This window comes from Amphiura filiformis, chromosome 8, assembly GCF_039555335.1.
Source record: "Amphiura filiformis chromosome 8, Afil_fr2py, whole genome shotgun sequence".
Lineage (NCBI taxonomy): Eukaryota > Metazoa > Echinodermata > Ophiuroidea > Amphilepidida > Amphiuridae > Amphiura > Amphiura filiformis.
In genome coordinates, this window is record NC_092635.1 from 41,179,455 (window position 1) to 41,206,898 (window position 27,444).

Consider the following 27,444-nt stretch of genomic DNA (forward strand, 5'->3'; position numbering starts at 1 on the left):
GGGCGGGGGGGTAATCAACAAATTTTGCGCAAAAGGTGACATTTTCGTAATTTCGGGTTTTTACTGGTCAGAACCGGTCAAGACTGGGGGTAAAAGGGGGGTTCTGACTAGGGAATTTCCCCCTCATGCCCCTTCCCCGTGGCGCCGCCACTGATTTGAACACAAGTACACAGTATATATAATGTTATAAGCAAGAACACGTAGACGATCCAATGTGTACGGGTATTACTGACTGGATAATCATATTATACACTCCAGTCATAATTTATTTCAAGAAAGTACATTCCATAATATCAAGCTGCAATAGATTTAACTTAGCGTTGAAAAGACAATCCTTTTTTAAAAATTGCTACACTGACGGTTCTTTTAAAGAATGCCCCGAATATTATGTAATTTGTATAATTAGTGACGTAATCAAAAGTGATATGATAATCATATCAACATTCCGAGTTTTTCATATGTTTGTATGAAGAATGAATCAATACCGATAACATTCTGTCGGTGATGTACGTTTGTCACTAGGATAAAATCTCCAATGTGAGCACAATTTTCCTTCTGAATTTGTGCTTCGTGTGCTTACGTTCCATCTTGATACCCTGTTGGTCCAATCTTTTTAATGTGTGTTGAAATTATTCATATCAGATTAATTTAATGTACTTTATCAACACATTCCATGCATAAGATATAATAAGGGTGTAGTTTTATTAAACTTATAATATAAACTATAATACATGAAGTTTTTAAATAATTCTGGGCAGGAAAAACCTGTACTTTTGTCCCTTGAACATGGATAAAGCCTTGTAGGTGTAGACTTTACATTGAAGGGCCAAAAGTACATGCAGGGAACACCTCATATTTACTTTTGGCCCTTGAAAATGGATGAAGCCTTGTAGGTGTTAGACTTTATATTGAATGGTTTGCTTCATCCATGTTCAAGGTCAAAAAATACATTATGAAGTTTTTCCCGCCCAGTGACAATTATGTGGATTTTATATAATGTGTATGTCGGACTTCAAAGAAGCTTGCCAATTTGTCTGTAATGCGTCTGTATGTCTGTCTTTCCGTTGAAAATGTTTAATACAGGATTAATATTGCACTCGTGCAAAAATATATAGAAGATGATAATATTATTGTAAATGAAAAACACTGTAAATGCAAAGAACTGTAAGCATTTAGTCTGTTGTATCATTGAGGTAAGAACTGTGGCGTGGGGTTCTCAGTGGAAATGAGGGTACGGGGATGCGCCCGGTTTTTTGAGTGCATTGCCAGCCATCACTTAGTTTGGACTCGGGGTGCATTTTCAGCCACTTCAGTTTGTTGATGGCTTTCAATTTAAATTTGTTTTAAGAAAGGGTGTTTTTTTTTCAAAATTTTCTCGGAAAAGTGCCAATTTGTCATCGTTTGTTGCTTTTTTAGCAACATTTGCAAAATTGTTCCAAAAATTTGTATAATTTTGAGTCTGTTTTTCATCAAATTTGGTTTAAAGTCGGGTACATTTTTGGAGTCCCAGCCTCACAACCGCACCCAAACCCTATGTCATGGACTCGATGTATCTGAAACAAATATTCCTGTGTTCGGGCCTGTCCGCATAATGTCAGAGCTAGAGGCGTCAGTCTCGTTATCAACTATTGCGTAGACTTGACTCGGCAGAAAGGTTTTCACGAAGATAGTCCATAGCGAGCAACAAGGTGTCAATGGATACGCCGCCGGATTGAAAAAAAGTTGTAAAAGGTCTCGCGTTTTCAACCACCGTGTAAAGTTGTACCCGTTGAAACTATTGTTGCTCGTTACCTAGTAGTTTATGTAACCAGTGTTTCGCTTTCTGGCAGAGGAGGCTTAAAGGCATTCCTACAATGCACTATGATTGGGAAATTTGATCAATATAACCTAATTTTAAAGGCAAAGTCCCCATTGCCACACACACAAAATGGTAATTTTAAAACTGCAGCCAACGGGCTAATAGTTGAGACTTAGGACTGATATTTGATTTTCTTACAGGAAACATTCATATTGTCCCACTGCATTAATTTTATTCCTAAGTCTCGATGTTATGAATGTTAAATAATAGGATGAAAACACCAGATATTTGCACACAATTCCAATGCAAGGCATGATCAACTGTACCACATGTGTACAAAAGCCAGACATACAAGGTCAGAAACCCCATTGGGTTGTGGGAATGTCTTTAAACATCCTCTGGCTTTCTGGATGCGGCGACGTGTGTGAATCCTGCCGTTTTACATCATTATTCCGTTCATATAGCGCGCTTTGACACCTTACACTAAAATTACATTACAGATATAGCCTATATAAATACATCAAGCGCGACCAAAGCATTGATGTCACTACATCCAGAAACCGAGATCACTCACTTTTTATTGTAGTCAGTGAATATTGATATAATTATATGTGAAACTTAACTCAAGAGTATCTCAACATATACACTGACCAATTAACTTGAAATCAGTAAAAATGAAAAACTAGTATAAATGGGACACGCGCCATGCTGAAAATAAATTGGTTTCAGATAATACCTTGTATATCTTAAAAGCAAAAATAATCGGTAAAATATAAAATCGATTGAGGTGGTTTTGTATTTAATCGACATTTCCATGTTCTTGTATTCTCTGATTGATATGTTCTTAATTGACCTTTTTTTGTATATCCCGAGATCCTTTGCGGTTGGACCTCTGGTGACGCAATCGTCGCACATATTCACTGCGCAATCCATCAATGCTCACATCTTCATTGCGCAAGTTGAACATTGTTGAATTTGCGCAGTAAAGATGTATACGATGCACTACGATGCACTACGATGATACGTCACCGGGAGTTCAATCGTAAAGGATTTTGGGATACCAAAAAGGTAAATCTTGTAAAAATTGCAATATAGTCTTCCATTTAACAATGAGCACTGAAACACGTGCCATTTAAGATAGTTGGAATTAAGATGAGTTATTGAAGTAGCATTGATAGATTTAATTGAATTACTATGCATCGTCTATACGTGTGTGAATTCCAGTTCATAAAATATTTATTAATATTATACAGATATTATAAGCAGTTAATAACTGTTTTGATTTCAAAACAGTGCCTTCGGATTGTAAAGTAGGCTTGTGTACTGTTTTTACTTCAATCAATTTTACTTCATAAACATGATGTATGCTTCCATAATATATAAAAACAGAAATGATGTTTTATCTTCTACTGTTATTTTGAAATAAAAGTATGATGACAATAATTTCTTGTTTATGTGAAATTAAACGTCTCTTTTTTCGTTTTGTATTAATAGACATAAAAATCGATAAAGTGAATTATCATATTGCTGGATTATCACACATAGAAAGCCCACACGACAGAATGTCCTGCATTACCAAACTATAAAAATCAATAATGAAGATTTTCCCGTTCCAGTATTACCACACATAAAGAATCAACAAGTTAGAGTTTTCCCGGAATATCACATATAAAGAATCAGCAAGGTTGTCCCCGAACTTGGGTCTTCTTGATATAAAACATCAACAAGGTTGACTTTCCTGTCCCCGGATTACCACACATAAAGAATCAATAAGGTAGACTTTCCTGTCCCTGGATTACCACACAAAAAGAATCAACAAGGTAGACTTTCCTGTCCCCGGATTACCACACATAAAGAATCAACAAGGTAGACTTTCCTGTCCCCGGATTACCTCACATAAAGAATCAATAAGGTAGACTTTCCTGTCCCTGGATTACCACACATAAAGAATCAACAAGGTAGACTTTCCTGTCCCTGGATTCCCACACATAAAGAATCAACAAGGTAGACTTTCCTGTCCCTGGATTCCTACACATAAATAATCAACAAGGTAGACTTTCCTGTCCCCGGATTACCACACATAAAGAATCTACAAGGTAGACTTTCCCGTCCCTGGATTACCAAACAAAGAATCAACAAGGTAGACTTTCCTATCACTGGATTACCACACATAAAGAATCAACAAGGTAGACTTTCCTGTCCCTGAATTACCACACATAAAGAATCTACAAGGTAGACTTTCCTGTCCCCGGATTACCTCACATAAAGAATCTACAAGGTAGACTTTACTGTCCCTGGATTACCACACATAAAGAATCAACAAGGTAGACTTTCCTATCACTGGATTACCTCACATAAAGAATCAACAAGGTAGACTTTCCTAGCGCTGGATTACCACACATAAAGAATCATCAAGGTAGACTTTCCTGTCCCTGAATTACCACACATAAAGAATCAACAAGGTAGACGTTCCTGTCCCTGAATTACCACACATAAAGAACTAATCGGTCATATCAAATATTGAGTTTTAGTTTTGGTTTTTGGTTTCCTATTATCCTGCCTAAGCTCTTTGTTTGTACCATTTGTTAGAAACCTATAATTTATAGCAAGCCGTTTCAGTTTTCATTTGAGTTTGTTATATAACTGTGTAACCACAGGAAATCAGATTTGAAGTTACCTTCATCAAATTATATACAAAAGAAGTTTTTAAATTTCGCAGTGCAATATTCACGAGCAGAGAAGTCGAACAAGTCATTGATTTAGTATTTGAAATAGCCATGGCTTATTTCACTGAACAAATATAGACCATCTAAATATGGTTCTCTAAAAAGCTATATGGAACATGTTATGGTTCTTTGAAAGTTTCTTTTAATTTTAACTAGATTTTGTGTTTTAAATTGTTAGAATTCTTCCAGAATTACACTTTTGAAACCTTTTATACTGAGAGTGTGGGCTTTCGTACAAGCTCATACCCTCCATCGTTTTCATGCGCGGGAGAACGCAACATACTGGTGGTGAATGGGAGTGTTCGGAGGTACAAGTTTTAAACTTGACTCCAGTAAACGGGGTATTCCGGCACGTTTAAATTACGACAAATAATTATGGTTGAAAGACTCCACCATTTCTTTCCGTAGTGTCCCAACTAGTGAAGACCGAAATATAAAGACTAGTATGACGTCTTGTCTGTCAACCGGACCAAAAATGCTGTACTGCGCAGGTCAGCAACCAATCACGTCGCGCCTTTGCCCTGACGTGAGACGCAAACTAGTCTTTTTAATTCGGTCTTCAATTTGTAGTAGTTCCGTATCACGCATTTTAGTAATATTGATAGTTAACACGAGACCGACGAGGATGATAAACAAAACGCGGAGGTTCCATCTGATGTAGTTGCTCCTCAGATTGCCAGCTTTTTGGTAGCTTCTGTTCTACTGTCTTTGGCTTCTCTGTCGGTTCTGAATGTGGCCTTAATTTCTCGCTAGTAGGCCTACTAGTGTTGGTGGTTGGATGCCTGCAGCATATGGCGTAGGAGCAGATACTGGTTGCTACTAATGCTGTGACTATCTCTACAAATGCCACAATGATGGCCATAAAGTGCAGGACAAAGGATAGATTGAACTGCGGGTATTAAAAAGAAATACACATTGTTATTTTCTTCCACATTATATTATTTCTTAAAAAAAAAAAAAAAATAAAAAAAATAATAATAATAAAAAAAAAAAAAATAAATAAATAAAAAAAAATAAATAAATAAATAAATAAATAAATAAATAAATAAATAAATAAATAAATAAATAAATAAATAAATAAATAAATAAATAAATAAATAAAAAATAATAAAAAATAATAAAAAAAATATCCGCATGGAATAAGTGAATATGATGGTATGATATTGAAGGATGAAACGACTGGTTCCTTTTGCATACAAATTAGAACAAATTACTATACAAGCTTCATCAAAAAGATTGGTACCCAGCAGTTTTGATAAAGCATGGTTCTTCCAAATACAGGGTGTCCCAAAACAAAGAGGCCCCTCATTGTGCCCTCTTTTTCTCCTATTTCTGAAAGGTTGATTAAATATATTTTGTTATGTAAAGAAACCTTTAATCGTTAGCTTTAACAAACCAAAACAATTATTTCAATCGGCTCACAACTTTTGAAGATATGCCCTTTTGAATAAAAGTACCTGTTTTTCACTCTGTCCACGGATAGCAAACAGAGTGGTTGGGAGGGCTCATGCATGCTGTGGGAGGGCTCATGCATGCTGTGGAGTGGCCTGCACGATCACCAGACCTCACACTATTTGATTTTTTCCTTTGTGGCAAAATCCAAGATCTTCGCAAACATATTACTAAATGCATTCGCAAGTATTCGGCGCACAAGGATGGTACGCAACGTAATTGATGCAATGAGGACCAGGGCTGAAACCTGTATTCGCCAAGGAAGCAACCAGGTACAGGGCAGAGCAGCACAGTAAACTCACTTCAGAAGAACCAAAGACAAACCAAACAGCTTTTTAGGGCTACCTTTTATCCTAAAAAGAGAAATGACTTATGTTGTAAATAAAAAAAGAAAGCAAGAAACAACAAAGTAAGAAAGTAAGAAACATAATAAAACAAAAAGGCAAAATAACCAAGAAAAAGTAATTGCAAGTAAAGCAAAAGAAGTCCCTTTCGGCATCCATTTTACCCACCAATTAATGACATTATTAACAAAATCCATTGCCCATAAACCCACCGGTAAAGCCCATTCCATAAACAAAGTTATTTTATAAAGTTATCATTGAGGAATGTTTTATATTCATGCATGGTATGTATACTCCTTTTCAATCTTTGAAGTAGCCAAACCGTATCCGTGGACAAAGTGAAAAACAGGTACATTTCTTTAAAAGAGCATATCTTCAAAAGTTGTGTGCCGATTGATATAATTGTTTTGGTTTATTAAAGCTAACAATTCAAGGTTTCTTTACATACCAAAATATGTTTGATCAAATAGGAGAAAAAGAGGGTGCAATGAGGGGCCTCTTTTTTTTGGGACACCCTGTACATTAATGGATCCCCTTAAAATGACCAGACGATAAATCTATGACTGTTTATGACATTAATCAACAAATTATACTGATCTTATGGTGACGTGGCAGTCATGCCCATAATCACTGGAAACTGATGGGTACCAATCATTTTGATACAGCCTGTACACCTGATCCGCGAACTTGGTCTTTTAAAGACAGTTCTTGTTTAGACGTGTATCAGCTTTATTTTCCAATGTACAGTCAGTCTGCCGCCTGGACAACCAATTCTTTAGAAATGCTTAGTCGCGCTAAAAGTCGATCGATACATGTAAAAATCAGCACAATTCAGAGATACACCTTTTTGCTATGAAATTTATTTTCTCGGTCAAATATAAAGCAATATTTTTTTTTCTTCAGTAATGTCAGTTAAAAACTTGGTGCTTGGATATACATTTTTTTTTTAAATCCTGGTGTTAAAATTAAGCATCAAATTGTGTCTTTTAGTGTGATATTTTTGATTTTTATAGGCCTTGAATTCGCCTGCGAGCTTTTTACGGAATTCATGTTTTAGCGTCTCAAACTAACATAGTTTGCTAAAGAAAGATATTTCCCACCTCTGTAAAGCACATCGTGTGGGTCTATATGTTATAGTTTTGTCAGAATTTCCGTTTTGTTTTACCCTTTTTCCATTCATGATCCGAAAATGTCAAACTAAGTAAAAGTAGGCAATGGTGAGTACTTTTATCTCGAGAGCAACCAGCATAAATAGTCGATATTTCCTTTGTTGTTATCCAGGTCAATTTTTCATTGAAAGCAAATTGCCCGACCAGCGATTAAATCCCCAATTGGGTGTTCTGGTTAAACATGATCAGTAGGAGCGCTATAGGTCTGGGAATTTCTTTGCTATATTGAAGTTCTGGCAACACTATAGCCATGCCGGTATTCCTATTAAACCCAGGGATATCGATCCACAATGCTAGTACTAGCCTTTAGATTTCACGTGTTGATTTAGACATTTTTTCAGCCGACAGTGAAAGATGGTGAAATCAAAACGGAAATTCTGACAAAACTATGATATATAGCTCACGGTGATGTGCTTTAGAAAGTTGGGGAAAATCCTTCATTAGCGAACTATATTACTTTGAAAAGCTAAAAGGTTGATCCAAGAAAAAGCTCGCGGCCCGAGCTGAAGCCTATAAAAATCGAATATCTTACACTAAATGACTGAATTTCAGGCCTAAGTTTAACACCAGGATTAAAAAAAAATCAATATCAAGCATTATAGTTTTTTCCAGCCATTTACTGAAAAAATGAAAATTATTGCTTTTCATTTGGCTGAGAAAAAATTTTTACACTGAAAAGGTGTAACTCAAAATTTTGCTCATTTCAACACCAATTTCGATCGTTTGTATTGCCTCATTAAATGACTGAGTGAGCCTTGCAGAACAAAAGAATCGGTTGTGCAGGTAGCTGACTGCAGTGGGCATTTGGTGTAATGAACATTAACATTATATTTAAAAGAGGAGTCTCGATAAGGATCTGTAATCTATTTTTGTTATCATTATTATTATTATTATTATTATTATTATTATTATTATTATTATTATTATTATTATTATTATTATTATTATTATTATGACCCTATTATTATTATTATTATTATTATTATTGTTATTATTATTGTTATTATTATTAGTATTATTATTATTATTTCTGTGTCTTACATCCAGACAAGGCGTTCCTGTCCTGCATTTCGTGGCAGCAGTTGCGTCTCCCTCCCAGTATATCTGCCCCGCTGCACATCCCACGGATACGATGGATGTCAACAAATAACCAGCGATCTGAAGAGAATTCATGAAGAAAATATTAATTTGCAGTTATTATTGGGCGAGTGGCCGGACTTTTCAAGTAGGGTCGGCCGGTCGCGAAGTTTTTTTTAGCAAATGATTTTTAGAATTACCAAAATTTTAAATAAATTGACATTCTTGTCCCTCGCTCTGCTCACGTGTTTGTTTTCAGTCCAAATAAAGTCTATTTTTGCCCAACTTCCAGCTAATTTTAAATTTTACATACATACACCATTTCCGTCAAACCCAATCAAACGTGGGCAAAAAATGACCCTGACTATACCATGTTTAGGCCTACATGCATGCATCAAATAAAAAAAGAAAAAAAAGAAAAACAGAGGAAAACAAAACAAAAAGCGAAATCTTTCTGGGTCCGTCGGTGTTTTTTCGTCACCTTTCCCTTTTTTGTTTTGCTGCATGGTCTGGAATAGGGTGGAGGGGTGAACCTGCATGGATTGATGATACCGAGTACGTGCTATGACAAAATTTCCAGCTTACTCTCACCTAAAAAAAGACACCTTTTGATTTTATATCACCTAATGACCCCTTCCAATCAATTCTGGACAAAATTTCTTTTTCTCACCCAATGACCCCGTTCAATAGATAGATATCAAAATTTGCACAACTTTTAAACATTTTTATACCGGTACTTCTTGTGACATTTCATTTTCAAGTAGGTAGTCTGCCAGAACTTTCTTTTGATTCAGTAATTGTTTTAGATCTATTCCGGAGAAGATATATCACTTCCCACAATGCATAGCGAATATCTAATCTTGAAAATTACAGTATTCTTTATGACTAACGACCCTTGTTTAGCCAGACTATTCTGAACATGAAAAAGGAGTCATTTGATTACAGGTGGCGTATCATGTTGCAAAGGATTCTGGGAAGGGTTAGATCCGTACTTACGATGTCTCTTTTGTTTCTATTTGACACTGTTCCAATAAAGCCAGTAATCATGTAAATCTATGGAGCAAACAAAAGAATATAAAGATATCTTGATCACCATTAAAATTGTAACATACCGTGGACAAATTTGGAATTGTCTCCCGGAATTGTCTATGGTAAACGAATAAAACGACGCAATAATGGGCTATTCCAGAAATTAATGGCACCCCCCCCCCCCCACTTTAAAGAAGACATGTAAGTTTGTACCGTACATTTTTGGTAATTCCCATCAGGAATTCCCAAGCCTAAAATAAAAAGGTGTCTTTTTCTTGTGAATTCCCATGTCTTCTTTAAGTTTGTGAAAATAATGACCATTTTGGGGGGAATTCCCAGAGCAAAAAATGGTGTAAAATTTTGGGAATCCCATGTCTTCTTTAGGAGGGGGTGCCTTTAATTTCTGGAATGGCCATATAGGCCTACAACAAAAAATAATGAGTAATTTTTGTTTTATCATGATAAGAAGAATTGCATCAAATATGTTCAAAAATATCTTGCAAATATGAAAATATTCGTATGACTCGTAACGGTGTATAAATAAATAAACATTATAAATGTACACATACATAAATGAATATCAGACTTACAATTCCACCCACACAGGATAAGCTATACTTCCATGAGAATCGGCTGGATCGTGCAAATTTTCAAATATTCCTGCAATTATAAGTATCACTATAATTCCACAACTGAAAGACGCTGCGCCACATAAAATCTGAACAACACCAGTTATCTTCCCAGCCGTTTGGTGGTATGGTATTCCAGTTTCAGTTTGTGGTTTATCATCATCCCATTACGTTTGGGAATTGGAAAGAACCTTCTGATAAATCATGCATGACTCAATTACAAATCTCTACATCCCTTTCTTCTTGTCTATTGATATTTTGAATAGTGTTTATCTTTCCCTAATAGATAGCGCCCTGATCGATTCTTCCTGCATATCAATATGCTTCATTTACATTACATTACAGAGATCGGACACTAATCCCTACCATAACAAACCATGTATAGACTCTACATGCAAATACAGGTGATATAACAGGTCTATATTACAGGATTAGATTAGTAAACTATGATCTATTTGCAAGTATTATATTGATTGAGCAGGAAAGATTTGATACTATTTTTTTGTATAGTAGTCTAGTTGCCGGCGTGCGTTATTTCTTTCTGCAACCATAATGGGCCACAATGCGATAACACATAGTACATACATGTAATTAATAGGCCTATGAGGCTAGATATAACACGAGTTTATTACCATTATTATTTCCTCTTACTTAATAAAATAAAAGAAATCGATAGAATTAAAATTCTATAACGGTTTACCTGGGGTTCGAACCCACAACCTTTGTATCCATAGTCTAATGCCTACACGACTGTGCTATGATTCGTTGTGCCAGAAAGGTGTTTGTTTATGATACTTATTGATTACGGAATAAACTGCATACACACAATATACTATTACTAGTATAATAAATACGAATATAATCCTAACCCTAACCCTAATCCCTAACCCTAACCCTAACCCTAACCCTAACCCTAACCCTAACCCTAACCCTAACCCCTAACCCCTAACCCTAACCCTAACCATAAGACCCTAACCCTAAGACCCTAACCCTGACAATAATGAACCTTGCCTCGGACTATGCGGTTAGTGATATATTGCGGCCCATTATGGTTGCAGAAAGAAATTATTTATGTCCTCTTTTGCACAATTACTGTATTTTTGTGGGACCTGAATTTCAAATTTTTATGATGATGACATAGACTCGCTTGCCAGTCCTATATACGCCGTACCTATGTATATTGAGGACTGGCTTACGCCATTTTGGATGTCAATGGGAAATACACACTTAACGATTTGCGCCGGTTAGAAACTAAAAAAAAATCTTTAAAATTTCATCAATGTATATAAATGTGGTACCAACTGTATTGTGCTTGATAATTTAAGACTCAGTTGAAACAAAATTAAGGATCGAAAGCATTTAAGTGTCCAAAAAGGCAAAATTATCGTCAAAGTTCTGCCGAAATCGGCACCCTTGCGAAGGGTTCAGAATTCGAATCGGGGACGAAAATATCCGATCTTTGCGATCAAAAACACAAAATTACAACTTTAAACATACTATTGGCAAAAGACATTATTACCAAACAATATAGAATAGAAAATTTGACATCATTTTCTCAAAATAATGAAAAAATTTGCTCACTAGACATCGAAAAAGTACGCAATCCAATTCCCGTTCAAACGCGTGGGAAACTGAAAGTGCATAATCGTGACTAATGATGACATGTAAGATGCAAACTCATAGGTGTTGTGCGTTTGGCAAGTTGGGAGGGGTGGGGGTTCAAAATGACCCCATAGGATTATAAAATTGCTCAAATACCTCTTTCAAATATATCAAATTATTTACATAAATAAACAAAAACAAATAAATAAATAAATAAATAAATAAATAAATAAATAAATAAATAAATAAATAAATAAATAAATAAATAAATAAACGAGGATTAGCGTAGCATTAAAATCATAAAAATAACCATTGCTGGCAGGAGGACTCGAACCAACGATATTGATATCAGCAGTCTGATGCTCTACCATTGAGCTAAATGATAGCAACTAGTGATGAGCGTCGAGTTTTTAGCTTATACAGTGTTTGTCTGTGATAATGTCGCCTCGTGAAAGAAAGAAATATAAAATCTCAATTTGTAATTTAAATTTATTTGATAATTTTCTAACCTATATTTTCTTTCCAGCAGGGACAAATATTTCCCCTTTTATCTAATTTGACCGCTATATAAGAATCTATTTCTTTTATTACTGATTTAATTCCGCGATTTGTTCCATTAAGCAATATCAAAGATTAATGTCACACATCTCACAACAGATATTTAGTTGGTCTAGTGGTCTTTCACAGTGCTGTTTAACCGGGAGGTACCGAGATCGATTCCCACCTCTGCCTGCAATTTTTTTTAAAGACTGGGAAATAATAACCTGACATTCGCCGCTGACATTCGTATTTCAGTAGCGGAGTTATAACTTGTTAAACTTTGCTCCTTCCGTAAAAGGGTACATTATTTTGGCACTACATTATTTCTTTTTTTTTTCACATTGCTGGTTTTAAATATCAAATGGTCTTAATTGGCGGTCATTTCAAATCATCCCCAACTGAACTATGTTCAGGAATTTCCTCTCATTGTTAACTGTTGGTTAACCCACCACTTGAGAATAAAGGACTATGATAGGTGCAACAGGATTACCTACGGGATTATCTCAAGGATATAATTCTGTTCTCCATCCTTTTCTTACATCTTCTCTGATTATGTGCTAGTGTCAATGGTTATTGTTAAAAGGCAATAAGGTGTGTAATTGCAATATTTCCTCAGAATAGGAAAGACTCTCTACATCGAGTTATGTATGCTGGTGGTTCGCAATACTGTTATTTAAGAGAAGGTATCTTCCAAATCCAAATTCAAATGCGAAGCAGCTCCCATGGTTTGATGCTCTTTATGAATTATCGAATGCGCAGACGACTTTTATCTTTCATTCAATTTTGCAACAAAAATATAAAACTTTCGCTAACATATACCTTTGATGAGAACACTGGAAAGTATATGTAAAAGACAATATTGAATACGGTATTACAAAAGGTAAAAAATATTATAAACAGTTTGATCGTTTCAAAGAAATCTACACACATAATGAATTAAAATTATTATGTGATGATGGTAGTGATATACTTAAAAGGTTTGCAAATTACTTTTAATATCTATAAAATTGAGGATTTACTAATGATAATATACCACTATTTATTAATGGTAATTACAAAACGCTATTACTGTGCATGACAGTGTATTATCAGTGTATTATAACCATTGCGAGTTATGAAGCATTTATAGTGAACTTAGGTGGATCAAATAAATTAAAAAATAAAATGCAATTTTCTTTTCCTTTAAATAAAGATGGGCTTAGGCCTATATATACACACCTCACATGATTGTAGTTCAAATAACTAACTCCATGAACTGAACTAAGCTGTTCATAATTATTGAATGTCGTATTATGACTTATTTAAGGAATCGGATATATAGTAACGTTTGGACAGTATTTATTTTGGGACATTGGAGCACACCAGACATACCAAAATGCATTCTGAATACGAGGAATGTCCTTCTGATATCAAATAATTTAGATTGGTGAAATTCGCGATATAATACAAATTTTATGGCAAATTATTAAAAATTGACAGTCCTCGAAGCAGGGGCGTAGCCAGCTTTCTTGGTCAGGGGGGGGGGGAATAAAATTTTGGGGGCACAGACGAAAAACTAAAAAAATTGCAGTTGCATTATACAATACATAGAGACTGTATGTCTTCGAGCTTCCCGAAAAAGGCCTTATAGGGATGATGTGTGCGCGTAGCGTGAAAAAAATTGTATTTTACACTATTTTCGCCCATTATCCGGTTAAAAAAAAGGCTTTATTGATACAATGTGCGCGCGCAGCGCGGAAATTTTTTGTATTTTACACTATTTTGGCCCTGAATTTTGCTAGAAAAGGGCTCCTTGCCCTTTTTTTTTCCTTTGCCCTCTTGATTTTCTCTTTCATTTTTTGTCAGAGGGGCACTTTTTCTTTCATTTTTTGTCAGGGGGGCACTCTGCCCCCCTGCCCCCCACCCCCGCTGGCTACGCTACTGCCTCGAAGTAAACTTAAAAAATCTAATGATATGTATACTTAAAGTGTACCCGGTAGAGGAAAAGCCGCCCATAATTTGAAAAATTTTGACCTTTCGTATTAAAAATATTACATTTTTTATCCAAAAAGATTTAAAATGTGACAGCTAAAAACCTAATTTTTGAACGTCAGCAATTCTCGCTATTCACAATAAGGGCGCCGCCAACGGATTTTGCGATGTAATCGTGATGTATCATGGAAAAGGTCGACATCCAAGTCCGCGCAATACGAATATTACCATGCTATTACATAGGAACACGTGACAATATTTTTAGTTTGTCAATATAACGGTATTACACGCAAATCGATAGAGAAAAAATTAATTGTGCACATTTCAAATCACATTATTAAGTATTATTGAGTATCGATTCGCGTGTAACACCTTTATTTTGACAAACTAAAAAATATTGTCACGTGTTCCTATGTAATAGCATGGTAATATTCGTATTCAGCATCGAAGTGGTTACGTAATTCTCTTGGTTACCGGATCACACTACTTTGGTATGCCTTCGAGTGCCATATACTTTATGTGGTGATCATTTCGATCGTAGTTCATTACTCTAGCGCGTGATCCCGTTGACATAGTAACATTACGTAACTTCGATACTGAATTGCGCGGACTTGGATGTGACCTCTTCCCATGATACATCACGATTACATCGCAAACCGCTGGCGGCGCCCTTATTATGAATAGCGAGAATTCACATATTCCATACAATAATCGTGACTTCTAAGCCACAGCAGCTCTAGTTTGTTCTTGTTCTAGATACGTAATGACCATACACATGTAGGCCAACCCTGTTTATAGTAGGCCTACAGGCGCTATCGGGTGATTTTGAGTTCGCATCTAGTTTTGCTACATTAGTGGAACCAATGTTTTTTTGCATCCTTACACCTCAAATGATAAAACTAGAATTGGTTCCATTTTTCCCTATGCCCCTATGCTTCCCACGAGGGTTCGAAAATCATAATGGGACCAAAATTTAAAATTTGTTCTATCATGTTGATAGCCTACCTCAAATTGTTCCTATCCCATTGCTTGTAATAAAAAAAAGTACATTTGCATTCTGCACTAGAATCAGTTGTTATAGGCCTAGAGTAAACTAGCCAAGGTCAAATGTCAAATATCTCATGCACAGAGGCCAAATTTTCAAAATACTCCGATTCAATCGCAACTTGTCTCAAATTACTCCTCTCGGCAAACGAAATGGGGCAATAATTTGTTTGAGAAATGTATAACCTCAGAATCGGATGAAATCATGGGTCAAAGGTTATGCAAGGTGGCAAAAAAGTTCAAATCGTTCTCCAGAAGACATGCAAATGCATGAAGTACAAAAGAATCAATACCAAGAATTGGTATTGTACTCACTGACCTTCTACCATATTGGTGAGGGCAAAAAGCCATAGTCAGTGGTTTCAATCGGCGACTATCCGAGCCGCTATGGTGTTTTCATAACCTGACCACCTTTTCTGACCATCTTTTTTGACATTATTTTGATGTTTGCTTCATTTTTATTATCTTTACACTTTGCACAATAATGTTGTACCATTCTGGATGTTAAGTGACATCAAATTAAAATTATCAAGTTAAATTTGTTTTGTTTTTCTCAGGGCAGTTAACTTCTCAGTTTAGAGAGGAGGCAATTCTCATTTCAGGTGCTGGGTCAATAATCAATAAGTAAACACAATTAAGTCGTATTCAGACTCCGAGTATTAGACGTGCAACATTGTATGCACAATATGTACGTTATTTAATCTATTGCCATTCTATTTCCAGTAATGTTTAAGTTCTAACGAATGTTTGATGACGAAAAATCGATAATATGTTACATACAATATCTAGCAGAAATATATTATCGATTTTACGTCATCAAACATTCGTTAGAACTTAAACATTACTGGAAATAGAATGGCAATAGATTAAATAACGTACATATTGTACATACAATATTGTACGTACAATAAAAGTCTGTATACTGCTTTACCACTTCACAAGGTCATATTCATGGTATTTGTCATACATGGATATGGATTGAGCGTTTTAAGCGTTTCGACAGTATTTTTGTGGGACATGAGAGCACATCAGACATATCGAATTGCATTCTAAATACGAAGAATGTCTTCCTGATATCAAATAATTTTCATTTTTTGAAATTCACGATATAATAAAAAATTTTATGACAAATTATTAAAATACAAAATGGCCGCTTATGCAGGGGGAGAATTTTCTAAATTGGTCAAATCTTTCATTTTTTGAAATTTCACCCACTGCATAAGTGGCCATTTTGGATTTATGCAAATTAGGCACTGTTCCACTACGGGGATTTTCGGGGACTCTCGATGTGTTATTAAGTATAATTTTCTGAAATATAAGTGGTGGGTGATTTCATACTTTGACTGGCCTAAGTAGCATACCAAAGTGGATATGATACTGAAGAAGACCATTAGTAATAACTCTGGTATGTTATTTCTTTAGATCCAGTGAACCATAAACAAGGAAATAAATTATCGATTGCACTTCGTACAATATTTTGCATATAACTACAGGAAATACTAATTCAATATTCTGATTGTTGCTTTGTTAAGGTTAGTAACTTTTTTTAAACTGCTGCGATTTGGTAGTTCACAGCATCTTGCGAATGGTAGTGAGCTTTGGCGAAAATTGCATTGATCATTACATAGCGAGCGTGTAGAAGAATTCAAATATCGCAGATATACTTTTATAGGTCCTGTGGTTCTTGAGTTATGTTCCGGGGTTATGTTATAAAGAGGGCTGAAACAACAACACTTTTGAAAAACGTACATAACTCATTAACAACAATAAATCAAACAAGTTTTCAAAGTACATGATTTGTAGAATAATCTTCTGCAAAACATCAAAGTGTTATTTTTCAATAATATATTGATTTAGATAATGAAAATCTATCTTTTTGGCTGCTTCGACCAACAATACTTAGTCAGCCCTTAAGTAGTGTAGTCGTAATAATTTCGACGGGTTACTTCAAGAAAGCCCTATCTGCAATATAGCTGCCAGGTGTCATATGTATACACTATCATAATGCATAATTTGTAAACCGGTTATAGGGCAGCTATTACAGACAGGGCCTTGTGCTATCACAGATATATCTGTGGTGCTATAGTGAAAACCACCTCTACACCAGTTCGTGCTGCTTGAGTTGGAGTTGCTTTTATAATATTTTCTTTTCACTTTTTAGTTGTGTGAGTAGCAAAAAGGTAAGTGGTTCTTAGGATTCTTATGATCAAAGTTATGCAGTGTTAAAATGTAATGAAGGAAATAATAAAAATTAGTGGTAAATCTACCAACGAAACTGCATACATGTTTTTATTGCTACAACGATCTTTTCGTCTACACAGACGACAACCTTGTTAATAACCATATTAAATGACCTTGATTTTAATACAGTGCGCATAATATCTATGTTGACTCGGGTCTGCTGCTACGTTCTTAAGTATAAACAAAGCGTTTATGACAAATTATCTAAAATTGTTTAAATGCCCGAAAAGTCACTGATAACTACTTCGAAATGTGATTAGTATGGTGTTGTTGTTAACGTGACCAGTCGATACAAGATATCAATATTGCCTCCCCAGGTGTTTTTTCCAGGATCTTTTTACACAGCCGTCAAGGCATTTTCTTTCAAGACCATCTTGTTAATTCTATTTTTGAAGGGTTCTGTTGACTTTGCTTCTTTGGTCCCAGCCTGTTCCACTCCCGTGATCATGCTCGTGGGAAGGAGTACTTGTACCCATCCTTTAAGAAGTGGCGAATCCACTGGAGGATGGAACCCCTTATTCAAGTGCTCTGACTTTCCTATCAACTTCTCGTGGGGCACTTTGTCAAAAGCTTTGGCAAAAGTCCGGTATTGCCATGTGGATGGTTTCACCTTTCTCAGGCTCCTGGCTATGTCATCTGTTGTTAGAATCAATTGTGTCTCAGAGGGGTGCTTTGACCTAAAGCCATGTTGGTTTCCTACCAATACATCATAACGCTCCAGATGTTTCATCACATGAGAGTGGACTATGTTCAAGCACTTTACATACCGCTCTGGTCAATGATATCGGCCGGTAGTTGCTGGCCTCGGTCTTCGGACCATTTTTTTTTATAAATCCCACACACGTTGGCCTCTATCCATTGCTTTGGTACGAAGCCTTAAGGCTTTCCGTCGTTTTATCTGTTCAGTTTCTGTTTCCGTATCTGTATCCGTTTTCGTTAGTCATTGTTATTCTGAAATGGTAGACTCCCAGGTGTGACCAATCTTTTATTCTAGCCTTTTGTTAGTTACTAATAATTTGAAGCAAGTGAATTTCAGTTTTCGTTTTGGTAAGTTATGTTAATTTCTGACATGAAACCTTGAGATGAGAGCTTGGGTGCTAGACAAAAGAAGAGTCTAAATTTTACGGTCCTAAATTCGCGGTAAGTTGTACGGCTTCAATTGACTTGCGTTGGTGTATATGAACTTACGCCTAGGCGTGAGTGACTCGTAAAAATAGTCTAGCATTGAAATATATACTAACCATGTTGCCAAGTTATAAGCAAAAGTCTTTCATATTGGCGATGAAACGAGGATCTGAAATAGCCGAATAAACTCCTCAACAAAAGTTTGAGGAAAGTTTTTTCAAGCCTCTGTATCTCAAATTATTTGTAGCGTATTCATATCGTTTTGCATATCAACGGATAGCTACAATACTCCCCTTTACAATGACACCCCATTTGAAACAATAACATTCTTCACGCCTGAGTACACGCCTTGTGTATGCAGTGGGGTCTCAAAAAGAATTTGCCAAATTGACCATTATTCTGTGCTGCAAGCTGCAACCCCATATCTTCATAATCTGGGACCTAATGCAATCCTCCAAGATGACACAGCTCGCCCCACATAGCCACGGTAGTCAACGACTACCTACATAATATGGGAGTAGAGACAAAATGGTCTGCGATCAGGCCAGACCCGGGGCCAGACCTCAACCCGATTGAACACTTGTGGGACCAGCTTGATCGTGCTGTGCGTGCCAGAGAAGCCCATGCAACCTCATTGAATGACCTGCGACGAATCCTTTTTGAAGAATGGAATGCCATCCCACGGTAACGTGTAACCAGGTCGGTTAGCAGCATGAGGTGACTATTGTGGCTGCCTGCGGTTTTTCCACCCGCTATTGAGGTAGCTAGCGTTGTTTGAGCTCAGAATAATGGCCAATTTGGCAAATTCTGTTTGCGACCCCACCACATTCACAAGGCGTGTACTCAGCCGTGAAAAATGTTATTGTTTCAAATGGCGTGTCATTGTAAAGGGGAGTATTGTAGCTATCCATTGATATGCAACACGATATGAATATGTCACAAATAATTGGAGATACAGATGCTTGAAAAAACTTTCCAAACTTTTGTTGAGGAGTTTATCTCCCAATGAGGCGCGTGCAAGTGGCGATTTGGTAATCATGTTTTATATTGAAATGCAATACAAAAGAATTCCATTGGAGCAAAGATAATTTATTCTATTCATTCGTAACAATGGCAAGCTAATCTGATAATTGGTTGGGCCAAAATGCAAGACTCGGGTTTATTTTATCCTGGGCCTCAAGGAAGAACAGATGATTAATTGTGTTTTCAACTGATTGAGTGTCCCAGGTTAAAGAAGAAATAAAACAAACAAAAACAAACAAAAAATGTTTATTTTTGCAGAGCTTATTTTCAGTCATGGATCATACTGATACATTTTGCAAAGAGGGATAATTTGATACTGAACAAGTGAGGAAGATAGAGAGCAGATGGAGAAACGGAAAGACTAGAATGAGAACTCGAGAGGAGAGAAAGGGACCGGGGAGGGAGCGGAGAGACTGATCTTTCGGAGGGGGGGGAGGAAGCAAAACAGGGAGATAGACATTGATACGAGGGACGGGCGACACTGCGGCCCTGCACAGGCCCGTAGCCAGGATTTATTGGGGGTGCGACTGGCTCATAAGCGGACCTTAAGGGCTTATTTTCAACGTTTTTACAGAAAAAAGTGTACCTTTTCATTCGGATTGGATTTTGTCATATCAATTTAACAAAATCAAAGACGAGAGGGCACTAGACCATTAAAAACACGAGTGTTCCATAATCTTGCCTCTCCAGCCTTACAGCATCCACCTCTATTGAAATAAGCTGATTGGTACTTCAAAGTTAACAATGAAGTCAGATTACAGTAAACTTACTAAATCCCTTGCGTTTTTGTATCTGAACAATAGACTCACGAAAACTGAAAAGATAAAACGACCCTTTGTTGATTGAGGCCTGATATACATCAGTCAGCATTGGTGTTAACTCTACTGTCACCATCTTCAGGAACCGAGGCTATAAGCCGTCTGGATCAGGTGCTTTGCTGGGTTTCAGCTCCTGCAGCTGCTTGAGTACCCTACTTTCAGCGATGCTTAAAAGGATAAGATTACATTGCCACAAAAATAATTTTAGAATCAGGAGAATATGACATTTCTATGAATTTTGAGGGTAGGTCAATTTTGCAATGAACTGGAGATAAAACAAAAATGATGAGAATATTAATACATACATTTATCGCAAGTACAAAAAAATAAGTTCATTTTTGATTGTTATTTTACAGGTAGTGCAACATTTATATGAATGATAATAAAGGCGACTGAGAATGCACCTGATGTGTGATGCAGGACTAGTGTTGGTAGCAACTGTTGTGCTACTTGCAATACAGTCCAGAACTACTCTAGCACAAGGTTTGTTCGCTACTTTTTTACCAATGTATAACTATTTTGAATGTATCTGTTTTTCTGCTGAGAATTTGGCGTCATTCAGTTAAATGCATTTTCTGTTTACAGTCAGAACGGTCAACAGTTCTATTGTTATGCATAGTCGCGCTAAAAGTCGATCGATACTATTGTACATGTTAAAATCAGTACAATTCAGAGATACATCTTTTTGCTAAGAAATTAATTTTTCTCTGACAAATATAAAGCAATATTTTTTCCTTCAGAAATGTTAAAATTAGGCACGTAATTGTGTCTTTTAGTGTGATATTTTTGATATTTATAGGCCTTAAGTTTGCTCGCGAGCTTTTTTTCGGAATTCATTCGAGGCATCGCCTAATTAAATCAGCTAATGTATTGAGTTTGTTGTGCTTACATATAAAATCTTTTACTTGTTCAAATAAATAATAATGGCGTTGTTAGTGTCATATTTAAAACTATCCTATTTGTTCCATGTAAATGTCTTATCAATTTTATGTTCCTCTATTCTGTATTGTCTTTTATAGTGGCCTGCGCTCCATACGAATTTGCCTGCGCTGATGGTACTAAATGCGTATATCACGAATATATGTGTGATACTTTTGCTGACTGCCATGACAACAGCGATGAATACGAATGTGAATGTGACGCAGTTACTCAGTTTCAATGTGTAAATGGCGGTTGTGTGGATATAGCGTGGGTGTGTGATGATTTGGCAGATTGCTATGATGGCAGCGATGAAGCGACGGAAACCTGCACAACAGAAACCACCACACAAGAAACAGTCACGCAAGGTTGTAACATGTTTGACGAATAGCCATTTAAAGAAATAATAATAAATCCTGATAATTATATCCTACTATATAGGTGAAGGGACACTTTAAATTTAAATATAAGCTACAATGGTAAGAAAGTAGGTAATGGGGATATGCATCATGCACAAGAACAAATAAACACAATGGGGAACGATTGCTCGCTACAAGAGCAAACTGAATATATATAATAAGTATAATAAGAAAGAATGAACAGTTTACCAGCCCAAAGTGTTACAATTAAACATGACAACAAATAAACACAAACCCCGACCGGCACACAACCCAACTTGAAAAAAAAGAAAGCAAGGGAATGTGCCAGCATGGGAATCGGACCCACGACCCACGACCTTCCAATCTCTAGACGGACGCCTTATCCATTAGGCTACCAGCTCCCACTGATAAACGGAGATTATGTTAAACCTGGGTCTAATGTTAGCAGTCGTGGTATACAATACACACAAACAAATCAAACAAATATTACGCAAGTACACAAGTGTAGGAGATCATTTTGATGCTTAATCGTTTCCCCGGTATAATATAAGAAAGAATGGGGATACGCATCCTGCACAAGAACAAATAAACACAATGGGAATTATGCAACCACAAAAGGTTAGTTTTCGCGGTCAGATACCGTCAGACAGGTATGTCCTCTTTTAATTTTGGCCCACACAAATGAGGCAATACAGACTGTAACAATACAAATTATACAATTATATTATAAAATTATATATAATTTCGCTTCTCAGACAAAAATTAAAGAGATCATTATGTCCCGCAGGTTGTGGAGGATCTAACTGCATCTAAAGCACGACATCAAAATTATTATTACAATAAAATAATTATTCATCTTCATTGTTAAGCAATTCTAATTCGAATAGTCGGGGGAAGTAATAGCAACGAAGGTAGAGTAGAAATACTCTATAACAACGTTTGGGGTACAGTGTGCGATAACAGTTGGAGTCCTAATGATGCAAAAGCAGTGTGCAGTCAACTTGAACTTCCATATAGTGGTGCTCAAGCAATTGGAGGTGCTGCGTTTGGGCAAGGATCTGGACAGATATGGCTTGATGATGTTCGTTGCGGTAGTTCAGAAAGCAGCCTGTCTGACTGTGATCATGGCGGATGGGGAGTTCACGATTGTGGCCATGCTGAAGATGCTGGTGTTCATTGTTTCGATTGTAAGTCATATTCAAGTAAAATTCAAGAAATGAATGATGATGTTGAACAATATACAGGAGTCATTCGAGTATACTAGAGAGATTGCAATGTTCCAAACGTGCTGCATGGACCGTGCGTTCTATGTGGTGTTCAAAACATGTGTAGGCCTATACACATTGCTATTCTCGGTTCTAAGCTGGATAGTGCTCCTTTGTCTCGACGATAGCTCGCCTTATTTTCAACATTTCCTATCTCAAAATAATTATTACAATTAAAATTTATCTTCATTTTAAAGCAATACGAATAGTCGGGGGAAGTAATAGCAACGAAGGTAGAGTGGAAATACTTCATGACAACGTTTGGGGTACAGTGTGCGATGACAGTTGGAGTCCTAATGATGCAAAAGCAGTGTGCAGTCAACTTGAACTTCCATATAGTGGTGCTCAAGCAATTGGAGGTGCTGCGTTTGGGCAAGGATCTGGACAGATATGGCTTGATGATGTTCGTTGCGGTAGCTCAGAAAGCAGCCTGTCTGACTGTGATCATGGCGGATGGGGAGTTCACAATTGTGGCCATGCTGAAGATGCTGGTGTTCATTGTTCCGAAGGTAAATCATTTTAATGTGCACAACATGGGCATATACGTGTACTTTATATTAATGTTTCTGGCAAAAAACATTTGGAACTCTTTTACAGGATACTTTTCTTCAAGGTAAGGGAGACAGATGGGCTGATTAATAACTTTTACATTGTGACATTTTTGCTCGACGATAGCCCGCCTTATTTTCAACATTTCCCATCGCAAAGCACGACATCAAATGATTATTACAAAAAAATTTATCTTCATTTTTAAGCAATTCGAATAGTCGGGGAAGTAATAGCAACGAAGGTAGAGTAGAAATACTTCATGACAACGTTTGGGGTACAGTGTGCGATGACAGTTGGAGTGGATTTGATGCCAGAGCAGTGTGTCGTCAACTTGGCCTTCCATATAGTGGTGCTCGAGCAATTGGAGGTGCTGCGTTTGGGCAAGGATCTGGACAGATATGGCTGATGATGTTCGTTGCGGTAGCTCAGAAAGCAGCCTGTCTGACTGTGATCATGGCGGATGGGGAGTTCACAATTGTGGCCATGCTGAAGATGCTGGTGTTCATTGTTCCGAAGGTAAATCATTTTAATGTGCACAACATGGGCATATACGTGTACTTTATATTAATGTTTCTGGGAAAAAACATTTGGAACTCTTTTACAGGATACTTTTCTTCAAGGTAAGGGAGACAGATGGGCTGATTAATATATGTCTGAAAACATAATTGAGATCCACTTGAAATACGTATTTGATAATATAAGATTAGCACTGAAGGCTTATTCACAAACCAACAACTTCTACATTGTGACATTTTTGCTCGACGATAGCCCGCCTTATTTTCAACATTTCCCATCGCAAAGCACGACATCAAATGATTATTACAAAAAAATTTATCTTCATTTTTAAGCAATTCGAATAGTCGGGGGAAGTAATAGCAACGAAGGTAGAGTAGAAATACTTCATGACAACGTTTGGGGTACAGTGTGCGATGACAGTTGGAGTCCTTATGATGCCAGAGCAGTGTGCCGTCAACTTGAACTTCCATATAGTGATGCTCGAGCAATTGGAGGTGCTGCGTTTGGGCAAGGATCTGGACAGATATGGCTTGATGATGTTCGTTGCGGTAGTTCAGAAAGAAGTCTGTCTGACTGTGATCATGGCGGATGGGGAGTTCACAATTGTCGCCATGCTGAAGATGCTGGTGTTCGTTGTTTCGATTGTAAGTCATATTCAAGTAAAATTCCAGAAATGAATGATGATGTTGAACAATATACAGGATCCATTCGAGTATATGAGAGAGATTGCTATGTTCCATACGTGCTGTGTGGACTGTGCGTTTATGCGGCGTTCAAAACATGTGTACACATTGCTAGTCTCGGTTCCAAGCTGGATAGTGCTCCTTTGTCTCGACGATAGCCTGCCTTATTTTCAACATTTTCCATCGCAAATCACGACATGTAACATGTCAAAATAATAATTACAATAAAAATGTATCTTCATTTTTAAGCAATTCGAATAGTCGGGGGAAGTAATAGCAACGAAGGTAGAGTGGAAATACTTCATGACAACGTTTGGGGTACAGTGTGCGATGACAGTTGGAGTCCTTATGATGCCAGAGCAGTGTGCCGTCAACTTGAACTTCCATATAGTGATGCTCGAGCAATTGGAAGTGCTACGTTTGGGCAAGGATCTGGACAGATATGGCTTGATAATGTTCGTTGCGGTAGATCAGAAAGAAGCCTGTCTGACTGTGATCATGGCGGATGGGGAGTTCACGATTGTGGCCATGCTGAAGATGCTGGTGTTCGTTGTTTCGAAGGTAAATCATTTTAATGTGCACAACATAGCATGTTGATTTGTTCTCTTTGTATCGCTATTGATGTCATTCATGCAACTCTTTTATCAGAGCTGCTTGAATGTTTTCCTTTTTTTTGTCGTTGAATCCATTTTTTAACTTTTGGTGTTCTGTTTTTGTTTTTTGTTTTGTTTTTGAATTATTTATTTATCTATTTATTCATTTTATTTATTTCATATCTATATTCTATAAATGTCTAATTATTTATTTACTTTAATTATCTTTGTTATTTATTTCACTTTGTTTTCAATTTAGCTATCCATGGCACTTTCCGAATCATTCTTGATCTTTGCTACTTGCTTGCCTGCTATTTTTCACTTGTCAATTTCAATTCCCCCCATTTTTTTGATATTCTTCAGTCTCATTTAATATTTGTATTCCAAATCTATTTTCTTTGATAATCCCTTTTATTCATGTGTCTCTGATTTATATTATTGGGCCATTCTTCAGAAAATGAAACTAATTCTATGTCCGGATAATCTTTTATGTTGTTTTTGTATTCAATTAAACTAAACATCTCAAAAAAAAGTAACTAAACCCCCTTAAATAATGGCCATTATTCAAAAAGGGGCTATTGTATTACAAATCTGTAAAATGCGTTGGAAGCAGAATTTATTTCTGCGCATTTAAACACCTCATTTGATACGATAGTCTACAAAACAATAAAATACCGGTCAATTTAATGTAGTGAGGTCCAGATTTGAAAGTTGCACTTACATACAAATTTTTACAATACAAAAACACACAGATATCATTACACAGGTTTCCTTCCATTACACTGAATGCAAAATCAATAGAATTTACTGCAACTTTCAAATCTTGGGCTACATTGAATTAAATGTACACTGTGACGTCAATATTTAGTCAATTGCTACAAATGAGGTGTCAAAATGTGCAGAAATAAATTCTGCTTCTAACGCATTTTACAGATTTGTAATACAATCACCTGTTTTTTAATAATGGTCATTATTTAAGGGGGGTTAGTTACTTTTTTTGATATGTTTATAATCCATTGTGTATTATCATCATTATCCCGTTTTCAGTTCAAAAATATTCAGCATTCATACACACTTGCTACAACGGATAAACGAAGTACTTGAAAAAATTGTTCTCAAAATTTCAGATGATATCATTATTGTGGCCGACCTTGACTCGGCGAAGATTTTTTCAGGGCTGATGAGAACACTGCAACTGGTTGAAATTCCTCTACAAAGCGTTCAACGTCCAGTAGCTGTTGATTATGATCCAGTAGAACAAGAGGTTTATTGGACAGATGTAACTGCTAATACAATAAACAGGGCATCTCTTGATGGAACAAACCAACAGGTTGTACTTTCAGGCTTGTCAGGTTTGTTATTGGTATTGTACTGTATGAAAATAGTTTTACATTTTGAATAATGAAATTTTGTCTGAATGTAATTGCAAATACATAAATATCTTTTAAAAACGGGGTCGCTGATGTGTTCTGTTCCTTCTTGCTAGCAAGTTGCCGATTTATTTGATTCCGCTGAGGTTTGACATATTTTTTTTTCAATATTTTACATTTAAAATTACATTTTAAAACGACCTTTTAATTACGACTGACCTAAATTTCAATTAAAAAAATGGCAAATTGCTGTTAAATATTGAAAAAGAAACATTTGAACAGTATATACTTCTCAATGCATTATTTAGTTCCAGACGGGATTGCATTAGACACAGTGAACAGACGGGTGTTCTGGACAGATACTGGTAGCAATAAAATTGAGAGAGTTAATATGGACGGTAACTTTCGTCAAGTGATCATATACCAAAACTTGGATGAGCCAAGGGCAATAGTGATAAACGTACAACAAAGGTAAATCTGCCTAAATTTTACTTTGAGCTGTTTCCGGAACTGTAGAAAGGTAAAAAGAGTGTAATAAAACGATCCACGTTGATAACAATCGTCATAAGCCCTCAAACAAGA

General features: G+C 36.4%; 2 protein-coding genes across 2 annotated transcripts in view; one reads left to right on the forward strand and one right to left on the reverse strand.

The window, feature by feature from the left end:
* Positions 1–135: 135 nt before the first annotated feature.
* On the reverse strand, positions 136–9,614 carry LOC140159040 (uncharacterized). Its single transcript, XM_072182367.1, has 3 exons — positions 9,563–9,614; positions 8,531–8,647; positions 136–5,413 (listed from the first exon to the last, which is right to left on the reverse strand). Exons 1-3 carry the CDS (start codon positions 9,611–9,613, stop codon positions 5,114–5,116), a joined length of 468 nt encoding a protein of 155 aa, XP_072038468.1. The 5' UTR covers position 9,614; the 3' UTR covers positions 136–5,113.
* A 7,852-nt stretch (positions 9,615–17,466) lies between these two features.
* LOC140159535 (scavenger receptor cysteine-rich domain-containing protein DMBT1-like) overlaps positions 17,467–27,444 on the forward strand; it is a 39,439-nt gene continuing 29,461 nt past the window's right edge. Inside the window, 12 exon segments of the mRNA XM_072183024.1 lie at positions 17,467–17,561; positions 20,945–21,071; positions 21,608–21,874; positions 22,756–23,073; positions 23,349–23,660; positions 23,749–23,764; positions 23,907–24,100; positions 24,103–24,216; positions 24,549–24,860; positions 25,149–25,460; positions 26,620–26,844; positions 27,171–27,333. Of these exon segments, the coding sequence (XP_072039125.1) occupies positions 20,987–21,071; positions 21,608–21,874; positions 22,756–23,073; positions 23,349–23,660; positions 23,749–23,764; positions 23,907–24,100; positions 24,103–24,216; positions 24,549–24,860; positions 25,149–25,460; positions 26,620–26,844; positions 27,171–27,333 (2,318 nt within the window). The 5' untranslated portion in view covers positions 17,467–17,561; positions 20,945–20,986.

What these genes read in the sequence shown, in the direction of transcription:
- LOC140159040 (XM_072182367.1), bottom strand. Translation starts at nt 9,613, where the DNA reads ATGATTACTGGCTTTATTGGAACAGTGTCAAATAGAAACAAAAGAGAC. An exon ending in ATAGAAACAAAAGAGACATC is followed by an intron (nt 8,648 to 9,562) that starts GTAAGTACGGAT and finishes AATTCTCTTCAG; the next exon opens with ATCGCTGGTTATTTGTTGAC. An exon ending in CAGGAACGCCTTGTCTGGAT is followed by an intron (nt 5,414 to 8,530) that starts GTAAGACACAGA and finishes TAATACCCGCAG; the next exon opens with TTCAATCTATCCTTTGTCCT.